Source organism: Callospermophilus lateralis, chromosome 4 (assembly GCF_048772815.1).
Source record: "Callospermophilus lateralis isolate mCalLat2 chromosome 4, mCalLat2.hap1, whole genome shotgun sequence".
Classification (NCBI taxonomy): Eukaryota; Metazoa; Chordata; class Mammalia; order Rodentia; family Sciuridae; genus Callospermophilus; species Callospermophilus lateralis.
This window is the reverse complement of record NC_135308.1, coordinates 164,057,711-164,079,275: the sequence shown is the minus strand read 5'-3', so window position 1 is coordinate 164,079,275 and position 21,565 is coordinate 164,057,711. Positions and strand designations below refer to the sequence as shown.

Here is a 21,565-nt window from a genome sequence, read left to right as displayed (position 1 = left end):
AACCCTGCATCAGCACTGGGTCATGCTGGCTGGCTTTGGATGTCACCCTTTCCATAGTGAAGCAGCCTGGTCAGGTTCCTGCCAGTCCCACCTGCCCTGAGGGGTTGGTGCCAGCTCCAGAGCCAGGGCCTTGGGTCTGCTGGTGTCCAGCCGGGGGCCCTGGGGCCTGTGCTGGGATGCTTCTCCAGTCCTCGCCCCTCTGGGACTCACCTCACTCCTCTTTGCCTAAAAAGACGGGTTTCTCCCCGAGTCTCAGCCACCTGCACTGTCTCACAATCGGCCCCCAGGCCCTCCCCAGCCTCTCCAAGGTCCTGGCCCAGGGCCCAGGGCCCAGAGCCCAGAGAGGAAAGCGACCCATAAGAGCGCCACACCAAAGGCTGCCCGAGTGCTGCCTCCCCGATGCCCTGTGCGTGGACTTCTAAAGCCCACAGCCCAAAGCCATGCTCACCAGGAAAGCACCGGGTTCTGCTGGAAGTGGGCCCTGCAGGGCAAGGGGTTCTGTGTGCTTCCCCTGTGGACTTCTGGGCTTCAGCAGACCTAACGTGGACAGCTCTTTGTCTTCCCAAGGGATAGGGCTCGGGCCCCAGAGGGAGGCCAGGCCATCTCTAGGGCCCTTGCTGTCCATCTGCCTTCCATTCCATCAGCTGCCAGTGATGAGCCCCTGCGACAGCCCACCCAGGCCCCCAGCCCCTGGACACAGTGGTCAGACTTCTCATCCCAGTTGGACTTTTTATTCAGTGCTGTCCCTGCAGTGTTCTTCCAGGGCAACTGTCCCAGGGGGTGAGCATGAAGGAGACTCAACAGGGCCTCGGGGCTGACCCACTGGCCATCGGATGCTTCTGTTGCTGGTTCCAGCACAAAGACAAAGGGCCTTCCTGGGGCTGCCCCTGGTCCAGGCAGCACTGAGTCCATCACTGCCCTGCCCTGCCCCGCCCCGCCCTGCCTATGCTGCTCCGCCCCAGGCTCTGCTGTCACAGGAGTCCTCCTGCAGCTCGGCTTCTGTCAGGGTGTGGGGCACAGGCCTGGATCTTTGCTGGGTCCCTCACTGGAGCCCTCAGGAGCTGCTCTGGCTCTGCTCCTGCCCTTCTGGAGTGTGTAGGCCGACGGCCCCAAGCGCAGGATCTTCCCACTGCCCAGGCACTCATCCCCCTTGTAGAACACGGCAAACTGCAAAAGAGAAGCCTCAATGTGGGAGTGCGACTCGGGCCTGTGGGGCTGAAGGGCGGGAGCCCAGGGAGGGCTGCCAGGTCAATGCTTCAGCTCTCCAGAGCAGAGCCGCAGGCACGTGGCCACAGCGGACAGCAATGACGAGTGCCTGTCCAGCCGTCCTGCTGGGTGTCCCTGCAGTCCCCCCGCCCCTGCACCTGACTCACCTGCCCCAGGGCGAGGGCCCGCACAGCCTTCACAGCAGTCACCCACACGGTGCCGTCCTGATTGAGGGTCAGCACACAGGGCACTGGGTGGAGAGAAGGGCCTTGAAACCCCTCTGCCAGGGCAGGGTAGGACAGCAGTCCTCAGACGTGGCAGGGCATGACAACATGCCACCTGCAACATACCACCTGCGAGGCCCCTCTATGGCAAACACAGGTCAAGGGAGTTTTGAAAGATCACATTGTCTCAACATGAAGGACTTTCCTGCCCAAGGGGCTCTGGCCCAAGTCTGACCCCAGGGACCTCAGCTCCAAGAAGCCTCCCTGGCCCCGCCCACCTAATCACCTAGCGCCATCTGGTGGCGGAATCGGAAGTGGCACTCCATCATCTTATCCCGGACCAGGGCAGCAGGTGGCTCCTCTGCAATCCAGTGCACACGGCTGGTCCTCAGCAGGTCCCGGTATAGGGCTGGGTGGTCTGTCCGGGGGGCCTGCGGAGGAGTGAAAGCTGTGACGCCTTCTAGCCCTCAGAAGACAGCCCGGAAGCCCGAAGCCCACCTCACTGGCGCCTAATAGCTAAGGAGCACAGACTGGCGACAGGCAGCGGCCTGGTCCCTGGTGTCTCACTGAATCATCCATTGTGTAGTTGGGGAAGCTAAGGCACAGGAGGGAAGGGAACCTGCCATGTGGCAGGTGACAAGAGGCAGGGGCGAGACCTGAGCCCAGGTCCAGGCACTCTCCTCCCTGAAGCCCAGGCCCTGCCCTCCACCTCTATGAGGACTGGTTTTCTGTTTCCAGGGACACCGGCCAGTCACACCACTGGCCTTTCAAGGAAAGCAGGGCCTGGAGCAAGCCCAGGAGCAAGCCCAGGGCTGTGCTCACACCAGGGTCCGGCCCTGAGGTTCTCCGAGGAGTGGGAAGGGCAGGACCAGGAGCACCAGGTCCAGGGGCTTGGATCCTCAGCAGGTACTGGGCCACACAGGCCTCCACAGCAGACTCCCAGGGAACGTTCACTGCCACCCCCACCTGCCAGACTCCCCACACACCTCTTCCTGGAGGGGGGTGTCTTGACTGGCAGGTGAGGTCTCCTGGCCTCTTGAGCTGCCACCAAGAGAAGGCCCCCAGCATTCATGACAGCAAGAGCAAGTTTTCTATTAGGCAAGGGGGATGTCCTGTGCTCCTCAGGCTATTCAGCAATGTCCATGGCCTTATCTACTGGATGCCAGCAGACCCGGCCCTCACACTGAAACTGTGACAACCCAAAGCATCTCCAGACTTTGCCAATGGCCCCCATGGGGGTGGGGGATGCATGCCCCTTGAGAAACTCTGCTCTGCAGCCTGGGCAGCAAGCCAAGGCTGGGATGGCTCAAGGCCCAGCATGGCAGATAGCTTGGCTTGTCCTGGCTCAGCCACTGGTTTCTGCCCCACGAGGACCTCCGGGCTCCTACCACCATAGCACCGTGGTGGCTTCCTCCTCCTCTCCACATGACCTTCACCAGTCACTTATCTGTGTGTCCTCCTTATTCATAAAATCAGATGAGCTGCTAAGCAGCATGCAGTGACTTGAAGAGTGACCCGCACACAGCAGGAACCTAGTACCCACCAGGCCAGGACCCTCTGCCCGGGGCAGCCCCAGGAGGCTGCAGAGTGTAGGCAAGGCCTGTGCCCATGGCGAGCCCTACTCCTGGTCCCCCACTCACCACGAGCACATCACCCTTGGCAGCGTCCTTCTCCACCACGTACCAGGGCTCCCTCAGGCCGCCGATCTTAGCTCTCTGGCCCAGGGTGTACAGGAACCAACCTACAGACAGGTTCTCGTGAGGCCTAGGGAGAAGGTCCTGGCAGAGGGGGCAGCACAGCTGCGGGTGGAGGCAGCAGGTGGCTCCAGGGCGACCCCAGATACGGCTGCAGTGACCAGGGCCCACTCAAAAGCTGTGATCCTCCAGCCTCCAGAGCCAGCCCTGGGCTGGACACAAGGACTATGACCGTGGCAGAGACCACACCTCTCACCTGGCATGAGGAGCAGGGCCAGCTCCTGTGAGATGTCTGAAGTGTGGCCCTGCCTGTTAAGCCCTGGTGTGCCTGCAGCTTTCACAGGCAGGTCCAGCGTGGCCTGTGAGTGTACCACCTGTTTCAGGGCTGACCAGCTCTCTCCACATCCCACTCCACCCATCACAGGGTCCCCAGCTCTCCCGTGCCTCCTCTGGAATGCATGCATGCAGAGGTGATCTGATGAGACCTGCCACCACACACCAGGCGCAAATTTAAGACATGAGCCTCCAGCTACCTGCTACGGGAGATGGCAGCTCTGTCCCTGGCAATGTCATTTCTCGGGCTCCCTGCTCAGCTGTGCCTCTCCCTCCACAGGAAGTGGGGGTTCTCCAAAGCACAATTCAGAGACCCCCCACATCAGAGCATGGCCCAGTCCTCCCAGCCAGGGCAGGACTGTGCTGGGTCAAGACTCGCCTCAGTGTCCTGTCCTAGGGGGCACATCCCCATCAGCCCACACTGTCCATCCCTGCACCAGGACTGTGAGCACCTGTGCCCCTATGCCCAGCCTAGTGCAGGTCACAGTGGCCTTGCCCCATGAATGTCAGCAAATGTGGGCAGCATCCCTGCCAGAGGACACCTTACCCTGTCCACACATCCAGCTATGATGACCAAACTCCTTCAGCAGAGTGGAGTTTCTACAGTTTCACATTTTCCTTGTTCAGTGAGAAACATACTCTACCTACAGGGACTTGATTCATAGCGGAGACTTGAAGCTCCCATTAGGTGGCAGCTTTTTGTCAAATCCAAAGCTCAGGAGGAGACACCATGGTAAATTGCACACAGCCCCAGACAGACTGCCCTGGGCCACCACACTTACCCAAACCTGCCCCCAGGCCTTCTGGGACTCCTTGGAAAGGTGGAAGGGACCAAGCCACCTTGTTCCCAGTTCCCAGAGCCAGCACGCACCCATGGCTGGAGGAGCTTAGGGAAGGAGCCAGGACTACAACTCACCTTTATGTGTTCCCAGAACTGTATTGTCCTCAATAGAAATAAATTTCCCAGGTCGAGGCTGCAAATACTGGAAGACAAACATCTCATTACTAATGGAGATCCAGGGCCGGAGCAGCCGCACAACCTATCAAAGAACACTCACCTGAAGAATGAAATGCTCAAAGTTTCTTTTACCGACGAAACAGATGCCCATGCTCTGAAACGAGAGGAGGGTGGCAGATGAGGAGTTGGCAGGAGATGAGCAGATGGCAGGAGGTCTCCTGTGCTAGGAGGGCCTGGGCCAGGAAGAGGGAGAAACCAGGGCTGCCCTGGCCTCCCACCAAATACACTTCTGGGCCAGGGCCTGAGGGCCTCCTCCAGCGCCCTCAGACACCAGGCACACCCTGCAAGCAGAGCTTCAGGGCTTCACAGATGTCTGTCTCAGGCTGCTGGGTCCAGGTCCCCTACATGCAGACACTGCATGTGCCCAGGGCCTGCCCAGTGCTACACAACATCATGAGCTGCCCCAGGAAAGAGAACTAAGTCTAGCCCCCAGGAGACACTGGAGCGGGGCTGGAGCTAGAGGGAGGCTAGGGCCCAAGCAGAGGGAATAGGGAGGGCCAGGGAAGACTCGTCAGGGGCCAGCTGTTCCCTGCACAAGAGGCCAGGCGGGAGGAGGCTGCTTCCCTTAGCAAGTGGAGTCAGCATTGATGCTTTGGCTCATGTCCCTCCAGAACATGGGTCCAGGAAGGTATGGCCTGCCTCACGAGTCTCAGCAACGCCCTCCACTCCCACCATGGAGCAATTACTGGAAACTGAACAACAGAGGAGCGAAGGCCAGAGGGAAGGAGTGTCCTCTCTGGGGAGGATGCCTGCTACCCGTTCCTGAGAAGACAGGCATGAGCGGTGGCTACAGCTGAAGCACCTCTGACCTCTGAAGAGGGCAGGCTCAGCAGTACGGGGGTCTGCTGGCTCGGAAGGCTGACCCTGCAGCAACCTTGCCTCACCACTGAGCCCCTGGCATAATGACTTCACCCTATTCATGCCATCACGCCGGACCCCTCACCCAGGGCCTTTGCACAAGTTCTTCCCTCCACATGGATTTTTCTCACTAATCTCACCTGTGCTTTGCCCTGAAGTTACATGTGATTTCCCCAGGGTCCTTTCTTGGCACCTCTGCCCCTAGGCTAACCGGCACCCCAGAGGTCCTCGCAGGATCTCAGCCCTTCCGCCACAGATGCCCGCTAGGTTTACAACAACACATCTCACAGATCTCTCTCCCTTTCTCAACTGTAAACTTGGGCAAGGCAGAAATGGAGCTGTTTGCCCGTCACCATCTCCTCAGGCTTTAGCAGCACAGGGCCTGGCACAAAAGCTGCATGAGATGTGCCAGGGTGAAAGGGCAGCTTCGTGTGTAGACGGCAGCAGGGCTCCTGCCTACTCGGAGGGCCCAGGGAGGGAGGGGAGCCGGTGCAGCCTCTGCCACACACCGCAGTGCTCAGGCCTGCTCCCAGGGGCTCCGCCTGATGCTGGAGGCCAGGTTAGGGAACCCACAGCCACCACCTCACCCTGTGCTGAGGCCACAGTGGATGCGGTGTGCCCGAGTCAGAGGCCAACTCTCACACCTACCTCTTTCTTCTGGAGCACATGATGGAGTCTATTCTCAGCAGCTATTTTCTTTACAAAATCCTTCGTTAATCCCCCTAGAGGGAAGATGGTTCTTCTCAGGGCATCCTGGGAAACCTGGCTGAGAAAGAAGGTCTGGTCTTTAAAGCTGTCAGCTGCTTGGAGAAGTTTTACCGCTGCCAAGAGTAAAGAACAAAAGATGTTGCAGGAATGAAAATGACAATACTTTGCCTTTAGTCCTATCTTTTTGCTCACTTGTCCCTGGGCGGTGGGAGCAGAAGCCGACCCACAGCAGACCACTGGGGGAGCTGCCAGCAGGGCCCATGTGGGGAGGACTCTCGCCTCTTATTTATCTACCGTAAGAAAACGCAGGGCAGGCAGATTTTATATGATGGGACCTTTATTCCAGTTCACAATTTAGACTGTAGAGTTCCAAAGATAAAACAGCTTGTGAACACCACGAAGAGAAAAGGGGAAACACAAGCCCCAAATAAGTTCAGCCACAAGCAGGCATCTGGGCAGGAGAACAGCAGGTTGGCTTCCTGCCCTGGTGCCTGGTGGGACAGCACAGGACACTCCTGGGCCACACCTGCTTCCTGCTCAAGGGCCCTGTCTGGAGGCCACACTGACCTCACAGCTGCTGTGTTGTTTCCCAAACATGCTCCATTTCACCGTAAGGAACAGCGCTAGCACTTCAGCAGCTATGCAAAGGCATGAGTGATCCTGGCCCTCCAGCAGGGGAGCTGCCGACTGCTCTTCCCACCCAGGGACCCAACCCATGGAACTCATCAGAACAATGACCTCACTCTCCTTTCACCCTCTCACCTCTGGGGCTCAGCAACACCCCAGGTTACAGGCAGAGCTTGCCATGCACACGATAGGCTTCAGCAACACTGTAGGCTTTATTTATTTATTTGTTTGTTTGTTTATTTATTTATTTATTTGAGGGGGGTACTGGGGATTGACCCCAGGGGCACTTAACCACTGAGCCACATCCCCAGCCCTTTTTATTTTTTATTTTAAGACAGGGTCTTGCTAAGTTGCTAAGGCTTTGGTAAGTTGCAGAGGCTGGCTTTGAACTCGCATCCTCCTGCCTCAGCCTCCCAAGCAGCTGGGATGACAGATACACACCTCCCAAACCATGCAGGCTTTATGTCAGCACAGCGGTGTGGGCAGTGTGGCATCTGTGTGGCTCACATTTCCACCCGCCAATCACACATTAGCCTGCGGTAGAATCATCCCCATTTAACAGTTGAGAAAACCAATGTTCAGAAAACTGAGGCTTCTGCTTCTGCCCCAGAGTGACACAGCGGAGAAGGCAGAGCCAGAAACAGCCCGTCTCCTGACCTCTGTCCCCACTGTGAGCACCAAATACCACAACCAGCCCAAACAAAACCTGCCCCATTGCCTGCAGGAGCAGATTGATTTCTCAATTTCTTATTGTTTCAAAACAAAATTCTGTCAAATATTTTGAGTGCAAAGGCCTCCAATTACTGGGAGGAATTAAGATTTTCTTAATTTACTTTAAACTAAACTAAACACCTGTGCTTTTATAGGAAGGAAGCTGGCAACCCCATGGCTCCTGCAGAGGAGCAGGATGGGAGCAGCTGGGCTCGCGCTGCGTGCACAGGAGGAACAGGCCAGCCCAGTGCTGTGGCCAGGGCTCTCACCTGCCTCCATCTACCACTCCCTAGGACCGGGGCCAGGCCAAGACCACTAAATAAGAGAACTAAAGTCCTGGCAGGCCTCACACACAATGAAAACAGACTTGGCAGCATTACTGGGCAGACCCAATAGTGTAACGACGCTCTTGGCAGAGCCCTAAAGTGAGCACGGCCTGGACGAGGGCCAGGGACTCTCTAGGGGACATGCAGGCCTGTGTGTTCAGCTCGGGAAATGACCCAGCTGTGGGTCCCAGGAATCCACAGATGGCGAGTCCCACTGGGAGCTCCCAGTCAGCAGGCTGTGCCTCCATCACGCGCTCCAGGGTTGGGGCTTTCGAGGTGAGCGTGCCCAGGAGTGGGAATCCAGTAGGTAAGAACCAGGGTGCTAAGGGGACAGAGGCCCCACAGGTGGACACAGCTGCTGAGGTAACACAGAGAACTCCCATCCCTCCTAACAAAGGCCCAGGCTTTCCCATTGGGGCAGGGGTAGCAAGGCTGCCGAGTACCTCTGCTTCGAGAAAGGAAGGAAAACAAACAGGTCGGACAGTCCCTGCAGCAGGTTCTGGCGCCCAAGACACAGCGCACAGGACTGCTGCTGGTCACTGCTGCTGTCAAAACGGCTCCATGGATGGCACAGCAGATGGGACAGGGATGAGTGAGCAGGCTCTGCACCTGGCGTGCCCGGTCAACGACTTGACCACGCCTCAGATTCCTCATAAGGGAAAAGAGGTGTACCTCATCAGACTGTGAGGAGGCACAAAGTAGAAAGTGTTCCCTCTTCCGGAGGTCCCAATCCCCATGCAGGGGGTGGTGGGAACCAAAGCTGGACTAAGAGACAGCCAGGTGCCTGGGGGCAGGCTGCTGGCTGCCGGGCATGGAGAAATGCTGACCTCCAACCACTGCCCGCAGCCCAAAGTCCTTGTGGAAGCGAGCCCAAGCCCCGTGTTTTACTTGACAGTGAGACGAACTCCCCTTTTCTAACATAAATGAACGCAGGCACGACAAGCTAGAGGCTTCCTGCTCAGTCTGGCTCCTGACTTTCCCCAAAAGTGAAACTTTTTTTCCCTGACATTTATAAACCACTCTGAACACACATTTGTGCACAGGCTCAAGCTGGCCCCAGACCTGCCTGAGGTGCCTGCTCCCTGAACTTGGGTCACACCCAGTCTTGAGCTGCAAACCCTGATACAAAGAAAGCTTCGGTTGGTTAAAACGCAGCACCTCATGACTAAAGTCAAAAGTTTTCCCGCTGAGCTCTAGAATATGCAAATGACCCACATCCAATGTCCAGAATTGGATGCTAAGTTTCTAATTTAATTCCCCCAGGCCTTGCTCTGCCACCTATCTGGGATATCTTTTACTGGCCCCCGGGGAAGTGACCCTGTTGGTAACTGCACCTTTTCAAATGTGAACCCCAAACCAACCAGTTAATTTAGAGCACAGAGAGAGCCAGATGGCGGCATGCTCAGACCCAACTCCTGACATTCTTCAAAATATTTTACTTTTTTCACAAAGAATTAAGTTCTGGCCTGGGCACATGAACTTACGATTTCTAACTTCAAATCGATTTCTGAAAAGCCCTTCTGGCCTCTTAATATGCTTCTGCTGAAAGACTTCTTCATCCTCCAGTGAAGTTCTTGCGTAGTGGCCTGTGGCAACAGCATCTGCTCCTGGGAAGTTTAAAACACAAGGAAGTGGGCTGGGGCTGGGGCTGGGGCTCAGTGGTGGAGCGCTCACCTAGCATGTGGGAGGCACTGGGTTCCATCCTCAGCACCACATAAAAATAAATACAATAAAATAACTGTATTTAAAAAAAATAAAACCACAAGGATGTGTTTTCAAACACATGTGAGACTCCAATTCACTGGCCTCGGTCAACATGAGCCAAGGTGATGACAGAAGCACGCAGACGTGCAGTCCTATGCGACGGCCTGCAGGGACTGACCTGCAGGGACTGGCCAAGTGGGCTGCTGATCAACCTTGCCACACACTGATAATATGTCTTCAAGAGCCTCTCAGAAGTGTCCAGTCATTCATTCTAGTTTAAGGAAATAATCCCACATACACAGATTTAAACTCAAAAAGTTCATTTCAGCCACAGGCTGACACACCTGTGACCCCAGCTACTCAGGAAGCTGTGGAAGGACTGCAAATTCAAGGCCAATCTCAGCAACTTAGTGACCCTGTCTCAATTAAAAATCTAAAACAGGGCTGGGGGTGTAGCTCATAGTAAAGTGCATCAGTTTCAATCTGTAGCACCTCAAAAAACAATCCCCCCGAAAATAACACCTCATTTCAATTCCTTAAAAAGTGTTCAGCACCAGGAGGATGATGCCTCAGCTGTAGTGCAGTGGCACTTACAGATCAAGACAAAGAGAACGCCCATGACACTGTGAAACAGAAGGGCATATGATACTACAACCTGCAATTCCTGAAGAACAGAAAAAGATGAAGCACCACATGTTTGCTCCCTTCACTGTGGGAGTGAAGTCTGGATAGCACTTCCCCTCTTTCTTCAGTCATCTTAAATTTTCTTTAATAAACATAAGTACTTATTGTCACTGCAATGGACCATACAACATATTCAATTTCTTCTGTCTACATAATACAAAAAAGTCAACAGAAACTACCAGGTAAAGTAGACTTTAGTGTTGACCCTTTCACTGTGTGGAAATTCTAACTCTTCAGTATCGCGAGGCTTCATGCCAGGGGGTGCAACGAACCTGATTCCACCCTGAGCAGCCAGAACACTCCGTGCAAAGCTCAAGGTGACTCAGGAGGCTGAGAGCTGCCTGATGCACATGAACTACTGGGAAAGGACCTTTAGGAACACACATTACATCTTGACTTCATTTTCCAACAGAGAAAAACCCACTTGGTAAAACAAATAAATAAAATTTTAAAAATTTAAAAATTAAAAAATAAATAAAAATTTTAAAAAATTAAAAAATAAAAATTTTTTTAAATTAAATAAATAAATAAAAATAAAAATAAAAACCCACTTGGAATCTTGCATCTTTCAAGAACAACCACTTATGCAGCCAAGACCCGCAGGGTTCTTCTGGGAGAAGCCCTAACATGTCAGAAGGCTTCATGGTTTCTTCCCCGTTATGCTGTCTGTGCAGTTAATTCAGACATGGAAGTGGGCACTGAAGGAGTTCCTTCCAAAGTAAGCCAAGCAACACACACAGGGCTCTAGAGCACTCTGCCCAGGGAGCTCGCATCCCAGAGGCCAGCACTTCTGTCTGGCTCGCTGTCACACCTGCTCCCAGAGAAACCTCTCTCTGTGAATGCCAGCCCTGCTCTCTGAATGCCACACAAGGAATACAATCCTCAATCCTCATGAACATCCACTAGACCACTGCTGTGGTGACCCAAGTCATCTCAAGAGTTCATCAGAGGACATTTCCACACACACAGGGAATGAAAATCAGCCCACACTCTATCAGCATGTGATTTTTCCTGGATAGCAGGTGGGACCTGACCAGGGCAGACTGTGGAGGCCTCTTCTCCCTGCCCCACCAGCTCAGTCTACACTGGCTTGGACAACAGACTCTGTTGTGTTCGTCAACTGGAAGCAACTAAGACCTAGGATCTTCTGCATGCGAGTGGTGACCAAGCCAGCTCTTCCCAGCCTGGTGACAGGACTGCATGCGAGTGGTGACCAAGCCAGCTCTTCCCCACCTGGTGCCAGGACTGCATGCAAGTGGTGACCAAGCCAGTTCTTCCACGCCTGGTGCCAGGACTGCTCGCTGAGCCTTGTCAGCAAACTGCACCCACATCCACCACGTGCCATGCTTTTGGTGAGTCCGGCCTTCAGATTTAGGACTTCTTGGTTCCTCTCTTTGTTGCCTTTTCTTTTAACTTCTAATGCGGCAAGTCAACTTTTCATCACCATCGACTCAGCCTTAGGTCACTGACACCTTGCGTCTGAGTGCTACTTGATCCTCATCCATGTCACTGCTACAAGTGCTGATGCTACTGAACAGGGGCACACAATTACACCTGCCCTGTTTCGAGGCCATGCAGGCAGGCAGGCAAGCGTCAGTGAGGCAGAGCAGACTGAGAACTGCAGAAGATCACGATGGTGACCCTAAGGAAGAGGACAGGAACAGCTAGCTACCAAAAGGACTTCTAAGTGATTCAGCACCAGGAAGTCCCAACAAATGGGACGGGTGTCAAATACACAGACAGAATCAAGAAGGGGAGATTCAGGAACAGAGAGAATCTGCAGATTCAATGCGCAGGGTAATCATCAGCTGGCAGGAGGAGTGGGCTTCCAGCATAGATTGGTAAGATGGCTTCAAACCTATAGAAGACAGGGCCCGAGGACCAGAGTCAGGCAGAACACAGGCCCATCCTCAGGAAAAAGCACAGCGTCCCTTTTGGAAGCAAGAGCAAAGGTCTCAGTAGGACTATGGAGAGGGATGACTAAACCCAAGTTTCCTGAGCCATGAATTTGGGCTCCAGAAGCTCCCCCTAAGTACACTTGCATCTATCTAGAACCAGAGCTGCCTTGAGCAGAACTGAGCTTCAGGTGGGGTGCATGGCCCTAGGTAGGAGGAGACACTGCAACAGGCAGCCATGTAGGATCAGGGCCTGTAAGTTCTGCAGGCCACCTAGTCACAGCTCAGCTGGACCTAGAGACAACTTGATTGGAAAGGCTGGGTATCCTCTATGGGTGGCACTCTCTGCACTGCTTTGGATCCTGGTTCAAGGAGTCTTCCCTGTGCCAGCATGGTACAATGGCACACAGGCCCCCAGGCACCAGGCCTGGTGCTCTCTTGTGCTCTTCTTTCTGGGCCAAGCTTTTTTTAAATAGCTTTGTCGTCTTCGGCATCTTTCCAAGGTTCAAAGCCTCTGGACACATGTACAGGTTCACCTACTGGTGTTGTTCACAGCCTTTTCTTTCTGATGATACCTCATCAAGGTGGCTGATGATCCACTATCATCAATTATGACTTACAAGAATCTCCTCCTCCCCTGAGGCACTGTCACCTTCCAGCCCTTTGGCCAGGAACCCAACACATCGTTCCTTAGGATGTCGGCAGCCTGTCCTCATGTGTGAGTGGCCCATGGGAAATACCCTGTCCTCCCATCATGTGCACCTCACCAGAAAACTCCTTCTCACTCAGAGGAATACAGCACAGCTTCAGTTTCCCTGCTTCTTTTCCTCCTAGAAAATGAAACTGCTCATAAGGTTTTGGCTTCTGTCTTAGCTCTGAAAAATCTTATTTTATTTATTTATTTTTTTAAAACCAGGGATTGAATCCAGGGGTCTTCAACCACTGAGCCACATCCCCAGTCCTTTTTCATATTTTATTTAGAGACAGGGCCTCGATAAATTGCTAAGGCTGGCTTTGAACTCACAAACCTCCTGTCTCAGCCTCCCGAGCTACTGGATTACAGGCATGTACCACTGTGCCTGGCTTAGCTATGAAAATCTTATAACAAATGGAAAAATCCCATATTTCTTACCAAGATTATCCACAGCATAACGGAAAAAGCAGCTGAACTTGATATGCTTGTTGCAGACTATGTCGGGGTTAGGAGTCCTTCCTCTTTCATACTCATTCAAAAAATCACTGGAATAAAAGAAAAGCACTTCAGCTCTAAGAGCAAAATAATTCTTAAAAACAAAACAAAACAAAACAAAAAACAGCAGAGTCAGTAATTTAGTGTGGACTTTGTCCTTGCCCTACCCACACAGGAACTTTCTTCAACAGGGAGTTTTGGTACCAAAACACTTCCTGTGTTTTCATCCACCGTTTGTTCAGAGCCCCTGCACTTGCCATCTGATGCTGAGATGACTGACAAGCCTAGATGAAGAACAGGTGTGTCCCTGCTGCTGTGGCTCAGGTGCCACCTGCCTCCTGCAGAGCCAGGGATGGGGAGACAAGGCACTGCACTCCTGTTCCCCAGGACTCCTCCAACATAGGACATGTGAGTCACAGCAGGAATGAGATCTTGAGAGTTACAGAACTCAATGCTCAATTCTGCAATCCCAGACTAGGGACCCAAGTCACTGGACAAATATGCCACGGAAACCTTTCAGAGGACTAGGAAGTTCTGGGTGCTGAAGCGCATCCAGTTGTCCTAATCTGGTGAATTTCCATCCTAACAGACTGCCCAGGCATCACCCACAAGACATGGAAAGAATGCCAGTCTCAGAAGTCACTCCATGCCTATTTCAGAAGTTTATAATAGGGTATATTTTTAGTATGTGTGATAATTTCCTCATTTAACCTAATAGGCTTAAAAAATGATACTTACCAAAAAGGATGCACTATGAAGACAGAGTGACCTGCATGGGATCACAGGTCACCTGTGCATCACCGACAGCAGCAGGCAAAGTCTAACTTTTCTATCTGCCCCCTCAGTGTTATAAAACTGATCTGGTTCCAGATTTGCGATAATACTTGATATTATTACACTCTTTCTACTGTTTCTAATCGTTGAAACTTGTGAAGAAGTTCATTAAATTGTAAATTACCCAGATGCACGTCTCTCTGTTCACAAACCCAATAAACTTCCTATTTCACAGACACTGAGTTTAAATGTTGAAAAAGTTTAACATTTGACCATTTCCTGACAGAGGAGGGAGGCACATCAGGGGCACTAATGAAAGCAATGAAGGGAGGCGGCTCTTCCATGGGAAAGAGACCTCACCCCTGTGCGGCCAGAAGGAGAAGGGGATTAAAGAACGACTTACTTAGACCCTCCCAGGCCAAGTGGGTCTTTGAACCAAAGAAATCAGAAGAAATTACTAAGCTTGAGAGTGTTTTCAGAACAAAGCTCAACAAGCACAGTTTTGGCTACCCCAGAGCAGCGAGGCAGAGGGCAGCCTGGCCACTGCTGGAGGGGAGCTCAGAGGTGGGTGCAGATACTCTCATGGGACCATGTCAGTCCCTAGTGAGCAGCACCCTAGGGTCAGTGAGGCACCTGGAGATACAGAGGTGCACACTTGTCTGGATAGCGGGGCTTCAATCCCAGCTCTGCTCTCAATCTGCTGCAGCACCCACTACGCCTGTCTGGCCTGTTAGAGGTCAGCCTGCAAAACAACATGTAGATGCTGTGAAATGCAGCACTGCAGGAAGAAGTTCAGACTCACCTGGGCTTCTTGCCATTACCTGAGACCCCAAGGACTCAGGAACTCCAGTCAGTGTCCAGCCCATGTGGACTTGATCTGAACCCAGCACTGGCTCCTCCTCCCTCTGGCCTCCTCCAGGCGCCATTCATCACACTGCTTCCCAAAGACCCTAAGAACCCCTTGATCAGAACCAACCCAGGTTCCAGCTGTGTTTAGCAAGTGCCCAGTGTTGTGCTGGCCTGCATCTGCTGTCCAGTAGACTTGTCCTCTGGGCTCTGAGCAGCCAGCCTTCACTTTCCCCTCCCACATCATGTGTGGGAGATTTTAGGGGCAGTAATTCCTTAGCTGCTCTGCCTCTGGTCTTCCGTAATTTATCCTAGACTTGGCTGTGTACTCGCCGAACAATGAAAATGTACTGTGCTAGAACTTTGTATATAATCTCACTTAGTACCCCTTGTATTAGCATTGTCCTTATTTTAACATGAGAAAACTGAGGCTTAGAACAATCAAGTACATTGCCCAGGGTTGCCCAAGCGGCAGAATCAAGACTGAAGTCCACTCAGGCAAGGGCAACCCACACTGTACATGTGGCCTGTCTCAGATGCCACTAATGGCTTCCTGGCACTGAGCATCATCAGACTTCACCACAGACTAGCCGCAAGGAGGAGCCAAACGTGCAATGCTCCTGAGCCAAGCTGGGCCTCCTCTGTCCCTTCACTGCTGCTTTAGTGCCCACATGGTGTCTTCTCTACTTGGTTGTTTTCAAGCCTCCTCCACGATGCCTTCCTGACCCACTCCACACAGAAGACTTCCCTCCTCCCAACCTGGGCACTTTCCGACATGCCACTCCTCACTAAGGACAACATCTCCCAACTGGATTGCAAAGTCCCACACAACAAGGCCTGGTATACAACGTTCCCAGAGGTAGCACAGTCCTGAGTATGCAGTAAGCAATCACCGCTGGGACTGTATTAGATTATATAAAGTTTCTGCCTTTTCTTTCCTGTTTCCAAAAGGCACAGGGCAGTCTGTCACATGACTCTTCTCTGAGCCTCCCAACTACTGGGCTGTCAGGACACATGACAGCACCTTCCAGGATGAGCTCAGCCTTCCCCTCATCCCAACTCAGCAGCAGAAACATGTCAAGGTTCACACAGGCTTTAAAGAGACTTCTGGCAGGTGGCAAAATAACAAGAACAAGAGAAGCAGGGGTACAGAGGTCCCCAAGGCCAACTGAGGGCTCCCACAGTCTGCAGCATCATGGCTAACGTGGGTCCTGCACTGCACACTCTTGTGTCTGGCCGACAGTGGCAGAGGATCCACAGGGACTGGGAAGACTCCTGTGTGCTACACGCTGAACTCACCTGAACACTTCATTCCAATACTCCTTCACATAGGACACCTGGTGGAAAGGGATGTCTAAGACCTGGCAGACCCTGTAAGCATCCTCGCAGTCCCGGTCAGCAGCGCACACGCCATGTTCATCCAGTGAGTCCCAGTTCTTCATGAACACCCCTGTCACCTGGTAACCTGGGCAAGGGAAGAAGGTCACTTGGAGAATGTACAGATCAACCTCGGATAAAAAAGCTCCCAGCATAATGTGGCCCGAGCTATCTGGGCTTCCCATGAGGACTTGGGTTTACTCCAACGCTCGCTCACTTTGTAAAAGCCCCTCGTCACAACACATTAGGGACTGAGAGTGGCTGCCCGAGTGCTCAGGTGCTCAAGATGGGATTTTCTCTTTATTTTGTCTCCACCCATGTAGAGGCATGGCACCTAACTCATAGGAGGGACTTAAGGACTTAAGGACTTAAGGCACTAATTTGTGCTCAAGGATCCAAAGGTCATGTGGAACTCAAATTTTTCACTGCAAATATAAACTGCCATTCAGTTATTGGAAAAGTAAGCTCATTTCAAAAGTTATTTCCAGCTACTAAGTAAGGCTTAAATTCTAAGTTACCAGATATAAAGACAAGTAAAATTTTCGATATTTTATGTATCCAAAATATATGCCTTTATATAAGGCATAGCTTAATGATAGAACTCATGCTTAGCATGCATGAGGCCTGAATTCAATCCCCAGCACCAAAAACTAAACTAAACTAAATAAATAACCCGGGCATTTTATTATAAGGGTTTTACTACCTATATACCTTATGCCAAATATCAGAAAGATTGACATTAGCCTCACACCATCTTAGTAACTATCCAGCTGCCTACCCTGTATTGAGCAATGTTTCTTTTGAAAGGCTGAATATAAGGAAAGACAAGGTATTTGTATTAAAAAAGGCTTAAGATAGTATCCCTGTTTTAGCTTTTTCTTTGCTGTAACCAAAAGACTTAACAAGAACAATTGATGGAGAAAAACTTTAATTGGGGGCTCATGGTTTCAGAGGTCTCAGATGGTTGACTCCACTGCTCTGGGCTAAAGGTGAGGCAGAACATCATGGCAGAGGGTGCAGTTGGGGACATGGCCACCAAGAAGCAGAGAGACTCTCCTCATCATGGACAAAATATAAACCCCAAAGGCATGCACCCAATGACCACCTCCTCCAGCCACACCCCACCTGCCTGCTATAAGAGCTTAATGCACTGATTAGGTTAAGGCTCTCATAACCCAATCACTTCATCTCTAATCTTCTTTCCATTGTTTCACACATGAGCTTTTGGGGACACTCATATCTAAAATCTAACCTCCCAAACCAGGGGTCTGTTGACACGTCCTTGCCAAAGTGAAAATGCACGCCCACAAGGCCCTCACTCTGCATCCAGAAGCATGATGCAACTTCCATCACAGAATTTGCCACCCTGGGCCCAGCTGTTAGTTCCCTTGCCACTCACCAAAACAGGGAGCTCAAGGAAGGGACTGCCTAGTTCAAGCCTGTGTCCCCGGCTCTAGTACACTGCCTGGCACATAACGGGAGCTGAAAAGGATGAATAAACTACACGGAGCTTTAAACCCCACTCCACCTGTGGCCTCATCTGCCTGCTCGACCCACTCACACTGGAGGATGGGCCCCCCCGACTTTCCAGGGCACACACAACAGGATAAACACTGAAAATCCTCAATGCCAAAATGAGAGGACCATAGTTTTTCTCAACATCCACCAGCCCCCTCCACTCAGGCTAGAAGATGCAGATGCCCGGTCAAGGCAGAGAGTGTTCAGCTTTTTGAAGTAGTTGGATCTGGGCAATCACCCCAGTTTTCCACATCCGCTCAAACACCTAGTCCTGCTCCTCCCTGGAAACCCTCAAGAACTCTGAACTGCCTCCTCAACTTGGCCTAACGTCCCCAGTAAGTGTAACAACTTCCATGATCTTCCAAGATCAGGGCTCAACGCTCCCGCCCTCCTCTGGCCAGACCAAGCCAGCACTTTGCCGATCTGTGCTTCTGCGCGGCAGCTAAGTGCCCAGGCCTGCAGTTCTCTGCGGAGTGAAAAGCCACTCCTCCTCCCTCTCAGTTCAATGGTCCACCTGTGAGGCGCCTGCCTTGGTTCCCGTGAAGTGCCAGCCTTCCCTGCAGCGCGGCTGCTGACCTCCAGGACCTCGCATGTGCTGGGCTGTCCCAGTCCCCCGGGTTCCACCGTCCAGGAGCTTCGCACGCACCTCCGCATTCCAAGTGCCGGCGCAGGAGGGGCTCGCAGCGAGCCGCGCCAGCGCGTCCGAGCAAGGCCTCGAGCTGGGGGCGGCCATCCCAGCCCCGCCGAGGACCCCCAGCACCTGCCCGGCTCTCGCGGAGGCCGGGAGAGGACGCAGGCGCGTCCGGCCGGGTGGACGCCGCACCAGGCCTCCAGAGCGGCCGCTGTCCGCCGCCGACCCGCGCTGGCTTGCTGACCCGAGGCGACCCCGTCCCGCTGCCCCGGGCGTCCCCGGGCGTCCCCGGCCGCAGGGCGCACGGCCGCCTCACCTCTCCGCCTCAGCAGCAGCGCGGCCACCGCGCTATCCACGCCGCCGGACAGGGCGCACACGACGTGCCGCGCCGCCAGCATCAGCCCGTCACCCAACTCCCGCCCGCTGCCCGGGCAGCCGCCGCGCCGGAAGCCGCCCCAGGCCACTGCGTTGGCGTTGGCGTTCGCGGCCCGGCCGGAAACGCGCGCTCTGCGCCTGGCGTTCCGCCCTTCCGCGGCTCCGCGCCCGGGTCTTGGTGCGCCGCACTGACCCTGACCTGGAGTTCTGCACGCACGGGCTCGTTGCGAGCGGCGCGGTCCTCGGGATGCGCTCGCGCTGCCTCGTGGGCGCCCGCAAGCCAGGAAGGAGGCCATGGACGGGACCAGGCGAGCTAGTGAGCCCATGCAGGTGGAGGGAACCTGCAGTCCTTGCCCGTGGAACCGCGCAGGTGAAAGGGTGGACCGTCCTCTGCAGTTGCAGCCGCCTGCGGGGGCACGCGGTGCTGGGGCTTCCAGGAGCTGCCCCGCGGAGCTCAAATGCCCATGGCACGGCGCTCAGGTGGGATCTGGTTTGACGTCAGAGGCAACGCCTGCAGATACAGAGTCCTGGCATTCTTGACACCAGCGACTCCGCTTTTCCAGCCTCAGTCCGCATTGACATTTCACACGGAGGCCAAGAACACACAGATATTACGCGGACAACTAAGGGTAAAGAAGGCTTCTCAGAATGCCTTAGAATGTCAGGTACTGTGATTTTATTTTCTAAGAATTGCTAGTGTAAATCGGGCACGGTGGCGCATGCCTCTAATTCCAGTAGCTCGAGAAGCTGAGGCAGGAGGATTGCGAGTTAAAAGCCAGCCTCTGCAAAAGCGAGGCGCCAAGCAACTCAGTGCTTACCAAAAAAAAAAAAAGGACTAACTAGGGAAGTGGCTCAGTGGTCGAGTGCCCTTGAGTTCAATCCTGGCACCCTGGTACCCGCGGCCCCCAAGAAAAGAATTGCTTGTGTAATCCACTAAATTGATTTGTATAGGATTTGAACCGTGGTTAAGCAAATGCAGGGGAGATAATGCACATAGGTCTTTGTTTTGGGTTTTTGTTTTCTTTTCTGTTTTGTGATTGTGCTGGGGATTAAACTCAGGGGTGCTCAACAGCCCCAGCCCTTTTTCTTCTTTTTTGAGATAGTCGTGATAAGTTAAGTCTGGCATGGAGTTTCTGATCCTCCTGCCTCAGCTTCCCCAGTTGCTAGACTATAGATGTGGGCCACTGTGCCCAGCAACGCCAATTGTGTTACATCTGACCAATAACAAACATACCAAAAGTTGGCAATGAAATTCTGTTTTTCTTAAAAGCCCAATAAAGGACACAAATGCTTAAATGTGGCTTCTTACTAACTAGAGTTGATAGCTTTCCTGAGAGAATAGTTTTAGGGATGGGGGTAGGTGAGGGAGGTTCTGAAAACCCATTCCCAAGAAGAGTCTGAAGAGTCATAGCACTGGTGCCAGGAGGTGCCAGGAGATGCCAGGAGATGCAGGGTGAGCACAAGACAGGAGGGAAAACAAAAACCTGGGTCACATGGGCAGCAGTTTGATCCTGCACTTCCCACGGATGCAGAAAGCCATTATCTGACCCTGACCTTAGGCAGACTGAGGGGCACAGAGTGAGGCCATGGTCTTGCTGGTATCATTAATTTGGTCTCTGTCTAGAGGACCAGGACACCCCTTATTGGGAGTGGCAGCTTGGTAAGTTAATGGTAGGCAACTCCCAGTTTTTCTGCCTAAGCCAAAAGGGCTTTCAGCTTCAGCATGCTGTGGCCAACGTATAGGGCTGCTGAAATGTGATGCCCTTGAGACTCTGCAGTCACACACAGTATATTCGCTACTTTGTACTGTAGCAGTACCCCACGTGCTACCTGGGGACAGCAGTGTGTGGTATGTGCATTTCAGATGGAATGAGATGGAAATGAGACCTGTGTTCCACAAAATTAGTGAAATAAAGATCTCAGAAGTTGGACCTCCTGAAGCTGAAGCCCTTGGCACTTCCCTGAGTGCCTAGTGCTTAGTCTTCAACTGATGTTGAGTGCCTTCTCTGGGGCGGAGACTGAGGCTGACCCGGGGACACTGGGGTGGCCCCAGTTACTCACTTTCTGTCAGCTGTGCAGCCACTAGACAAAATCTTCATGGAACTAGATGTGCACAAATCAGTGACTTCAGCTAGTCATCAGAACAGGAGAGCCAGTGAGGCCATCAGGTGGAGGGAACCTGCAGTCCTTGCCCGTGGAACCCGCAGGTAAAGGGTGGGCCATCAGCAGCAGCAGCCTGAGGGGGCACACGGTGCTAGGGCTTCCAGGAGCTGCAGCGCAGAGCTCAGGTGCCCTGGTGCCCTTGGTAAGAGCAGGCTGGGGGTCCGCCCCAGCACCCGGCCTGGAGGCCTCAGCCAGCAGGGTCCATTGCCTTCACATTCAGGTGCCCACTAACAACGCGGGTTCCCAGGTCTGTCCAGATCAGACGCCTGTGAAGAGGAGGCTGGCTCTGCATTTATACCAATTTTTTATTCACAATAAATTTTGTAGATTTCTTTTATAAAAGCATTAAAATCTGGACAATCCAGATTTTACAGTGTAAATGAAATAGCTACACATTTGAAAATCAAGGCAACCTTTAATACATATAATTTTTCATACAAACTTTTGACTTTTAAAATAGTGGCTTGCTATTTTACAAAAAAGTTCAATAAAAATACTTAGTTTAGATGTTATACCATAGTCTAGTGGGAACAGGGAGGAGGGAGCTGTGGAAGAGACCCAGGCCACACTCCACAGCCCTGGTCCCTTACCCTGCCCGCTGCAGTGAGTATACTTTGGGTTTTAAAAAAACTGTCTTAGGTCAAATGCAATTTCTTCTAAAACTTGTTTCAAAAGCCACTTCATGACTGTTCTTTCAACAAAGA

At 52.8% G+C, this 21,565-nt stretch overlaps 1 protein-coding gene across 3 annotated transcripts; it reads right to left on the bottom strand.

Annotated features, from left to right (window-relative positions):
* Positions 1–617: 617 nt before the first annotated feature.
* Positions 618–18,772, bottom strand: Trmu (tRNA mitochondrial 2-thiouridylase). 3 transcript variants are annotated; one of them, XM_076855489.2, is made up of 11 exons: positions 18,640–18,772; positions 16,097–16,262; positions 13,121–13,227; positions 9,190–9,312; positions 5,982–6,154; positions 4,516–4,569; positions 4,374–4,440; positions 3,071–3,171; positions 1,717–1,861; positions 1,374–1,456; positions 618–1,167 (listed from the first exon to the last, which is right to left on the bottom strand). In XM_076855489.2, the coding sequence occupies exons 1-11, from the start codon at positions 18,719–18,721 to the stop codon at positions 1,003–1,005; spliced, it is 1,266 nt and encodes a 421-aa protein (XP_076711604.2). In that variant the 5' UTR covers positions 18,722–18,772; the 3' UTR covers positions 618–1,002. The 3 variants fall into 3 exon arrangements, with proteins under 3 accessions (XP_076711604.2, XP_076711605.2, XP_076711606.2); XM_076855490.2 differs by lacking the exon at positions 9,190–9,312; XM_076855491.2 differs by lacking the exons at positions 16,097–16,262; positions 18,640–18,772 and having other exon boundaries at positions 5,982–6,095; positions 13,121–13,221.
* Between the last annotated feature and the right edge of the window lie 2,793 nt (positions 18,773–21,565).